At 43.6% G+C, this 10,000-nt stretch overlaps 2 protein-coding genes across 2 annotated transcripts in view; one reads left to right on the plus strand and one right to left on the minus strand.

Annotated features, from left to right (window-relative positions):
- The window catches only part of LOC143137715 (protein sidekick-2-like), a 337,537-nt gene that overhangs the window by 312,852 nt on the left and 14,685 nt on the right, over window positions 1–10,000 (minus strand). The window lies entirely within an intron of this gene.
- Window positions 7,875–10,000, plus strand: part of LOC143137713 (uncharacterized) — a 2,302-nt gene continuing 176 nt past the window's right edge. The window contains exon 1 of the mRNA XM_076298005.1: window positions 7,875–9,870. Coding sequence (XP_076154120.1) covers window positions 7,932–9,590 — 1,659 coding nt within the window. The 5' untranslated portion in view covers window positions 7,875–7,931 and the 3' untranslated portion in view covers window positions 9,591–9,870. The remainder of the gene's footprint in view (window positions 9,871–10,000) is intronic.

Here is a 10,000-nt window from a genome sequence, read left to right on the forward strand (position 1 = left end):
GAAACTCAGTGCCCCAGGAAGCTTTGACCTTACAGTGACTGCGCTATGCAGCTATAGGAGCTCTCTATGCCATCAAAAGGAATTTTCACAAAATCCAAATTCCAAATATAGCCACAAGCGGCAATGGCGGGCCCGAGCACCTCCGGTCCACAACCATGACATTTCGGAATCCAACAAACCACTGACGTGGTGCGTTTGTGAAATGTACATATTTGATGTGTGTGCTATTTGTTTTTGCATGTTATTTTCTGGCACATTTTCTTGCTTGGCCAGGTGGGGGCGCTATGCCAGGCAGGCCCATTGGGTGTCTGGATGTCATCATAATGTGGTTGCTAGGTTGTTGCTATGCTATGAATGGAGAGAGACACAGAGAAGAGGTTCCATTGAAGTTGCTGCAGGCAGTCAGTGAGAGAGCACAGGTGCAGTTGATTGCATTCTAATTCCTTAATAGCCTATTATTATGTCATAAAGCCAATGTTAAGTCTATGGAGATTTTAAGTTTAGTTTTTATTTAATATCTCAAAAAGTAAGTCGTAGAAATATGAAAAGTCATAGAACGAAACTTTGCAGCAAGCGCTACATATCAAAGTTTGAACCAAGTTTCTACGATAAGCGGTTTAAGCCAAATTAGGGCCTGGAAGAATAATAATAACTAGAAATGCAATTCCAAGGAATTACCAGTGCATGAAAATGCTAAAGTTGTGATGTAAAATATCATGTATAGTTAAAACAGATAATACAGAGATGGTTACTACGGTGATGCTAGGATAGACATGGTGGTTGCATAGCTTAATAAAAGTTGATTAACCCTTGTGTTATCCTCAAATCTTACCGACACTCTTTATCCTTGGGGTCAATTTGACCCCAGCTAAATAAACCCTCAGAAAATGATTATAATTCATATTGTTACCCAGTTTTTTTGTGACAGGTACTTAACAAGAGTGTAATAGCCACCACCAAAAGCCCTACAAAACAATCCCACCCCCCCCACACCCCTTTATGAACCTTGGAACCCTGGCTGGCAATATTGCCCATCCAGTGTCAGCAGCCCAAAGGCTTGCTATTGCTTCCCCTTTTGACTTCTATAGTCCTGCCAAAATGACTTATATGTAATAAGTACTTGTGTATGTAATAATGATAATAACAATATGTTCTCATACTATTCAAATAATAATATCCATAATGTGTCAAATATTCATGTATCCTATGTTTCATACAGCTGGGGTCAAACTGACCCCAAGGAACATCAATGTACAAAATATTTGTATAGGACATTGAAAACATATTATTGTACAAATGTCATGCTAACTCTGAGGTACCCTTAAATTGAGGAAAAGTCATGAAACATGAAGCAAAAAAAAAAAAGTGAACCATATATTTTATGATGTTAAACGTTGCTTGGGGTCAAATTGACCCCAAGGATAACAGGAGGGTTAAAAGCTGATTGTAGATAGTTTAAAAGTTGTTGATAGACAGTTGATAGTTTAAAAGTTGTTGATAGACAGTTAGTTTAATAGATAGTTTAATGATAGTTTAAAAGTAGACCGTTTAAAAGTTGAAGGTAAATAGTTAAAAAGTTGTTGACAGACTGGAAGTTGAATGAATGTTAATATTCAAATAGTTTAATGGCTGTGTATAGGTAGATATTTGACGATAACTGAAAGTTGGAATGGCTCTAATGTTTGCTAGCAGTTATGCTAAGATTTTTAACTATGCTAACCATGCTACTTAGCTAATGTTTTATAGCAGTGCTAGCAATGCTAACCTGCTAATTATGCTACTTAGCTAATGTTTTCTAGCAGTTTAATGAATGTTGATATTCAAATAGTTTCATGGCTGTGTATAGGTAGATATTTGACGATAACTGAAAGTTGGAATGGCTCTAATGTTTGCTAGCAGTTATGCTAAGATTTTTAATTCTGCTAACCATGCTACTTAGCTAATGTTTTATAGCAGTGCTAGCAATGCTAACATGCTAACCATATTACTTAGCTAACTTAACTAACATTTTCTAGCAGTTTTGCTAAACATGCTAACTATGCTAGCAATGCTAACATGCTAACTATATTAACCATGTGACTTAGCTAACCAAGCGTATCATTTTTAGTACTTATGCTAACTATGCTAACTAACTATGTTAACCATGTTACTTAGCTAAATTAGCTAATCATTTTTAGCAGTTATGCTAACTATGTTAACTATCATGCTAGATGCTAGCATGTTAACTATGCTAACCATGTTACTTAGCTAACCTAGCTAATAATTTTTAGCAGTTTTGCTAAAAATGCTAACTAGTATGTTAACATGCTAGCATGCTAACATGCTAACTTTGTTAACCATGCTAACTAGCTACAGTGGGTAGGAGTCATAGAGTCTGTCTCAAATGGTGTACTTACGTGAGTACACTTTCGTGTAGTACACTATGTGCACTGTGTGCTTACTGGCGGAGTGCGCAAATTTTAACAAAATAGTATTGTCTCATATCAAACACTAACTCCGTGCACTTCACGGAAATGACGATCGCAAACATTTTAACATAACTTTATTGGCGTCCTCAACTCGACAGTGACATGGTCATACTGTGTCAAAACATGAACCGTTTATGTTATAACTTGCTTGTACCTCCGTAAAGTCTGTTTTCCACTGCTGCTGTTTCAGCTTTCTCAACCGCGATTTCCACGAGTTTGAAAACGCTCCCTCCCCTTCCGCTATTTGGCCAAGATGGCGTCCGTTAAGGGCGAAAAGTGTCCAGTGTTGCACACTCAGCTTTTTGACCGTTATGAGTGCACCATCCGGGAACTTGCAGCGCCCTTTGTGTTGTGGAATTGTCAGTGTGAACACCCTCATGCACTCAAATTAGGTATTGTAAGTGCAGAAGTACGCGATTTGAGACAGAGTCATAGTTGATGAAAAGTGTTGACATAGTTGATGACAAGTTAAAAGTTGTTGATAGACAGCTAGTGAATGTATATAGTTTAAAAGTTTAAAAGTTGAATGTAGATAGTTTAAAAGTTGTTGATAGACAGCTAGTTTAATAGATAGATAGTTTAATGATAGTTTAAAAGTAGACCGTTTAAAAGTTGAATGTAAAAAGTTCAGTAGTTTAATCGGTTACATTGTTTAACAGTGGATTATTGTAGTGAGGACTTTTATTTTGAAACAGTTTTGGGCAGAGGAAACAGTTGAATAGGATGTGTAGTCTTAATTGACCCAGATTGTATGCTTAAAGCCTGAGGCTGCAGGTGGCCTGAACACCTGCCATAGGATTCTATTTGCTTAACGGCCGTATTATGTCACAATTGGTGTGTCGCCATTAGGGCGATATGTGTATAGAGACTTTTATATTGACACATTCAGAAAGAATAGGACCTTTTATTTTGATACCGTTTCCTATATTTTCCTTACCACTTCCTGCCTTGTCATCAGTTACTTCACATTCAGTTCCTATCTGCTGAAAGCGGTTTCTACTTAAATAATTCCTCTCTGTGAACGATGCTAGAAGCAAAGTCGTAAGTAAATGCATTGTTAAGTTAAATTATTGATAGTTTAAGTTAAGTTTATAGTAGAAAGAGAAGGTAATAAATAGGTTAAAAAGATCGTTTTATTTACATGTATTTACAATGAGATTTCATGAGACTTCATGTGAAGCTGAACTTTATGTTAAAAACAGTCAAACTTTATTTTGTTGCAGTTTTCACTCTGCCATGTAATGCTGGATCTTCAAGTAAACAACAGTGAAATGTTAACTACAGAACAGACTCCTGGTTATTGCATCAGAGTTTAACTTGTTGGATAGCTTCAGTTAATACACTGCAGTGAGGACATCACAGTGAAAAGACTAAGAAGTTAGCATTGAACATCAAGTCAAGATGGAAACTAGATCTAATAAATCAAGTAGAAGTGGAAGCAGCTTTCATTCATCTACCTCATCAACCAATGCTTTATTTCACGCACGAGCAAAAGCAGCAGCTGCAAAAGTGCGCGCCGAATATGCTGAGCAAGAAGCCAAAGCTAGGATAGAAAAAGTTAAAAAAGAGACTGAAATTGAAACATTAGCCATCTGCCGTGAAGCAGCAGAAGCTGAAGCCGTAGCAGCTGTCTGGGAGTCAGCAGTTACAGGGAGAAAAAATTATATTGTGCTGGATGAAACAAACTCAACAGAGCAAAGCAAACTTGAACGAACAAGTGAATACATCCAAACTCACTTCCATTCCACTAACCCTGTCGAACAAACAACCACCTATGCCACTCTCAGTTATAGCCCGAACAACCCCTTTGTTCCACACCATCAGCCGCCTGTGTTTTTGTATGACAGCACTAACAATGTGGATTTTACAGACTTTGACTTGGACTATTCACCGCCAGCGGCCAAACAGTCAGTCAGCCAGAATCCATTTACCAGAGAAGGGCCCCAGGTTATTCCCAAGAGTTTCACCTCACAGATCAGTGACTTGAATATCGGGGCTCCATCCTTCAACCCCCAGCCGAAAAATACTCAAAGTATGCCTGCAACTGAACACCTGGCACAATATTTAGCTCGGCGTGACCTAGTGAATACGAGTTTGTACGAGTTTGACGATAAACCTGAAAATTATCGTGCTTGGCTGTCGTCATACAAAAATGCCACTCAAGGACTTGGTCTCACAGCCACTGAGGAATTGGATTTGATGACACGATGGCTTGGAAAAGAATCCAGCAACCAGGTGAAACGCCTCCGTGCAGTGCACATTGCAAGCCCACAGACAGCCCTGGTGAAAGTCTGGGAACGTCTTCAACAGTGTTATGCAGCCCCAGAGGTGATTGAAAAGGCCCTCTTCACCCGACTGGACACATTTCCCAGAGTCTCAGCCAAAGAAAATCTGAAGCTACGAGAGCTGGCTGACCTGCTTATGGAAGTGCAGTGTGCCAAGGAAGATGGCTACTTACCAGGCCTGTCCTACCTGGACACGACGCGTGGAATTGAGCCTATAGTGACAAAGCTGCCTTATGGACTCCAGGAAAAATGGGTCTCAGTCGGTTCTAAGTATAAAGAAGAAAATAGAGGACTGTTCCCACCCTTCGATTACTTCACGAAATTCATATGTTATGAGGCCAAGAAAAGAAATGACCCCAGCTTTGCCCTTTTAAATACCACTACAACATCATCTGTCAGAGCTGAAAGTGCCTTTCCTAAAACCCAGAAACCCATTGCAGTTCACAAGATCAATGTCACTCCCGCAGAAGCAAATGTCTCTAGTGATCCGAGTAAGATCTGCCCATTACATGCAAAACCCCACCCACTGAAGAAATGCAAAGCCTTCAGAGCTGAAACCCTTGATGACAGAAAGGTATTTCTGAAAGAAAACGGAATCTGCTTCAAGTGCTGTAGCTCCACCAACCATATGGCAAAGAACTGCACTACAATTGTGAAGTGTTTTGAGTGTGACAGCACCCAACATGTCTCAGCTATGCACCCGGGACCAGCACCGCTACCTACAACTCCTCTGACCTCGCCACAGCATGGCGGGGAGGGAGTAGCGGTAAACGACACCAGTGAGATTAGCTCAAGCTGCACAGCAGTATGCGGCACAGGACAAGTCGGACGGTCGTGCTCCAAGATATGCCTGGCAAGAGTGTACCAGAAAGACCACCCAGACGAAGCCATCAAGGCCTACATCGTGTTAGACGACCACAGTAACCGCTCGCTGGCCAAGTCCAGTTTCTTTGACAAGTTTGACATTCACACTAAGCCATATCCTTACCAACTGAAAACATGTTCTGGTGTAGTGGAAACGTCTGGCAGAAGGGCATCGGATTTTTTCGTGGAGTCCCTAAATGGAAAAGTTACGATCCCCTTACCACCACTCACTGAGTGTAATGACTTACCTGACAACAGGTCCGAAATTCCCACACCAAATGCCGCTCTTCATCAGCCTCACCTGTCAAAGGTAGCAGAACACATCCCAGAGCTGGACCCCACAGCTGAGATCCTCCTGCTACTAGGGAGAGACACAATCAGAGCACACAAAGTACGGGAACAAATAAATGGCCCTGCCAATGCACCCTTCGCTCAGCGCCTTGACTTGGGCTGGGTGCTGGTAGGAGAAGTCTGCTTAGGGAACACACACAAGCCGAATGTCAGTTCTTTCCGGACGACCATGGTTGACTGTCATCGGCCCTCACTCTTTCAGCCATGCACAAGCAATTTGCACATTAAAGAGGAACTTCACGACAGCACCTTACCACCCAGAGCTAAGGAAGACAGTCTGGGTCAAAACGTGTTTGACTGCACTGAACAGGATAATAAGCTAGCACCTTCAATCGAAGATGAAACTTTCCTAAAAATCATGGACAAAGAAGTCTACAGAAACCATTTACACAGCTGGGTTGCTCCATTGCCGTTCAGACAACCAAGGCAACAGCTTCCCAACAACCGAGAGCAAGCGATCAAGCGGTTTGTATCACTCCAACGCCAATTCAGAAGAAAGCCAGAAATGCAAAAGCAATACGTGGAATTCATGGACAAACTGCTGAAAAACAACCATGCTGAGGTGGCACCAGAGCTAAGAGAAGAAGAGTGCTGGTATTTACCAAGCTTCGCAGTGTATCACCCACAGAAACCCGATCAAATCAGGGTTGTGTTTGATTCAAGTGCCCAACAGTCTGGAATCTCCTTGAATAATGTGCTCTTGACAGGACCGGATCTGAACAACACCCTTCTAGGAGTGCTCATGCGGTTCCGAAAAGACAAGGTCGCTGTGATGGCGGACATTCAACAAATGTTCTATTGCTTCCTCGTGGCCGAAAAGCACAGAAACTACCTGCGATTCCTATGGTTCAAAGACAACAACGTAGCCAACGAGGTAATTGACTACAGAATGAAAGTTCATGTCTTTGGAAACAGCCCATCTCCTGCAGTGGCAATCTATGGGCTCAGAAGAGCCATCAGAGATGGCGCAGAGAAATATGGAGCAGACACAGTCAACTTCGTCGAACGGCACTTTTATGTTGATGACGGCCTCTGTTCTGTCCCAACTGATGCAGAGGCTATTGGGCTGCTCCATAGGACTCAAGCCTCACTTGCTGAGTCTAACCTGAGGCTCCACAAATTTGCCTCAAACAGTCAGGCTGTCTTGGAAGCCTTCCCAAGCGAGGACTGCATACAAGCCAAAAAGGATGTAGACCTCAGCGGAGATGAGTCACCCACCCAACGCAGCTTGGGGCTCCTGTGGGAAATAGCAAGCGACACATTCACCTTCTCTGTGTCAACCGACACCAAACCATTCACCCGTCGAGGGGTTCTTTCCATGGTGAACAGTGTCTTTGACCCTTTAGGGTTTCTGGCTCCAGTTACGATCCAAGGCAGGGGCCTGCTCAGAGAGTTGAATTCTGAGACATCGGAGTGGGACACCCCATTGCCTGAAGTTAAGTTACGCAAGTGGGAGGCTTGGAGAAACTCGCTTCAAGACTTAAGGCACTTTCACATACCTAGGATGTACACAGGCATCTGTCCAACCAAGGCTGAGCGAGTAGAACTCCACGTCTTTAGCGATGCATCTGTGAAGGCCATTGGCGCCGTAGCCTACTTGAGAGCCATCCAAGGAGACACAGTAGACGTTGGATTTGTCATGGCAAAGGCCAAACTTGCTCCTCAATCAGATCCAACTATTCCCAGACTTGAACTGTGTGCAGCAGTCTTAGCAGTGGAAATAGCTGAGCGGATTCAGGATGAATTGGATCTAACGCTGAACGCCACCAAGTTCTACACTGATAGCAAGGTTGTCCTTGGATACATCTACAACCAGTCCAGACGGTTCTATGTGTACGTCCACAATCGTGTCCAGCGTATACGCCAATCTACCATCCCTGAATAATGGCACTACGTGAACACTGAAGACAATCCGGCTGACCTGGCATCACGGTCGGTTCCAGCAACACGCCTCACACAGACGATGTGGTTCAACGGACCAACCTTCCTGCGCAAGCTGTCCGTTCAGCCAGACCTAGCTCAGTCATTCAGCTTAGTCTCACCGGAGTCCGATGCAGATGTCCGTCCAGTTGTGAAGAGCTACATCACCGATCTGCAAGGGAAAGTTCTCAGCACAGAGCGCTTTGAAAGGTTCTCCACATTCGACACTCTCCAACGAGCCATCGCACTCCTGATTCATATAGCAAGATCCTTCAAGACTCCGACAGGCAAGTGTAAGGGATGGCATCGCTGTGGCTTACCTCGCTCAGTTGATGAGCTTTCACAAGCAAGAGAAGTCATCATCAGAGCTGTTCAGAGGAATACGTTTGTGAAGGAATTTGAAGCTCTGGAGAGAGGAAAGCAAGTTCCGTTTAACAGCTGCCTACGCTCCCTCAACCCGATCTTACAGGCTGACCTCCTCCGCCTTGGAGGCAGACTGAAGAATGCGGATGTGGCCATTGAACAAAAGAACCCTGTCATTCTTCCAAAAGAACACCATGTTTCCTTGCTTCTTACCAGATATCATCATGCCCAAGTAAAGCATCAGGGCCGTCATCTAACAGAAGGTGCTGTACGAGCTGCTGGACTCTGGATCCTGGGAGGCAAGCGGCTTGTGAACTCAACTATTCACAAGTGCATCACCTGTCGCAGACTTAGAGGACGGATGCAGGAACAACAAATGGCAGATTTGCCCGCAGAGCGCCTTACAACCTGCCCTCCCTTCACATACGTGGGCCTAGATGTTTTCGGACCCTGGTACGTCTCCACCAGACGCACCAGAGGGACGCAACCTGAGAGCAAGTGCTGGGCCATACTATTCTGCTGCATGAGCTCCAGAGCAGTTCACGTTGAGGTGATTACCTCGATGGACACCTCAAGCTGCATAAACGCGTTGAGGCGCTTCTTTGCCATAAGAGGACCAGCCAAACAACTGAGGTCAGACTGTGGCACGAATTTTATTGGGGCCTGTAAAGAACTCGGGCTGAGTGCAGACCAACCGGATAGCACGGTGCAGAGGTACCTACACCAACAGGGATGCTCCTGGGTGTTTAACCCGCCTCATGCCTCACACATGGGGGGTTCATGGGAGCGCCTCATTGGGGTAGCCCGAAGAATCCTGGATTCAATGCTACGTGATCACAGCACTCGCCTAACTCATGAAGTTCTGTGCACACTAATGGCAGAAGTGACCGCAATTCTGAATGCAAGACCGTTAGTTCCAGTATCGAATGATCCAGAGAATCCATACATCCTCACACCATCGATGCTGTTAACGCAGAAAGTTGGGGTCCCACCACCTCCAGGTGACTTCACAGACAGGGAACTCCTCACTAAGCAGTGGAGACAAGTACAAGCCTTATCCAACTTGTTCTGGAACCGTTGGAGACAAGGGTACCTGTCAACCCTACAAAGCCGCAAGAAATGGACCAGGTCCCATCAGAACCTGCAAGACGGTGACCTCGTCCTTCTCAAAGACAACCAAGCTGCCCGCAACAACTGGCCTTTGGCAGTGGTCACAAAGGCTATTCCAGGAACAGATGGAAGAGTCCGTAAGGTGGAATTAAAGACAGCAAACCAAGGACAATCAAAGACTTACCTTAGACCAGTGACCGAAACTGTTTTGCTTCTCCGTCAGGACTGATGTTTCTGATGTAGTTCTTGATTGAGTTTAATGTTTATCCTAGTGTAGTGACCTCACAGTGGTCAGGCGGGGAGTGTGTCGCCATTAGGGCGATATGTGTATAGAGACTTTTATATTGACACATTCAGAAAGAATAGGACCTTTTATTTTGATACCGTTTCCTATATTTTCCTTACCACTTCCTGCCTTGTCATCAGTTACTTCACATTCAGTTCCTATCTGCTGAAAGCGGTTTCTACTTAAATAATTCCTCTCTGTGAACGATGCTAGAAGCAAAGTCGTAAGTAAATGCATTGTTAAGTTAAATTATTGATAGTTTAAGTTAAGTTTATAGTAGAAAGAGAAGGTAATAAATAGGTTAAAAAGATCGTTTTATTTACATGTATTTACAATGAGATTTCATGAGACTT

The sequence above is a fragment of the Alosa pseudoharengus genome, unplaced genomic scaffold (assembly GCF_046254945.1).
Source record: "Alosa pseudoharengus isolate Yale_2024_CS ecotype anadromous, Long Island Sound unplaced genomic scaffold, YU_APseudo_1.1 YU_APseudo_1.1_scf_21, whole genome shotgun sequence".
NCBI lineage: Eukaryota > Metazoa > Chordata > Actinopteri > Clupeiformes > Clupeidae > Alosa > Alosa pseudoharengus.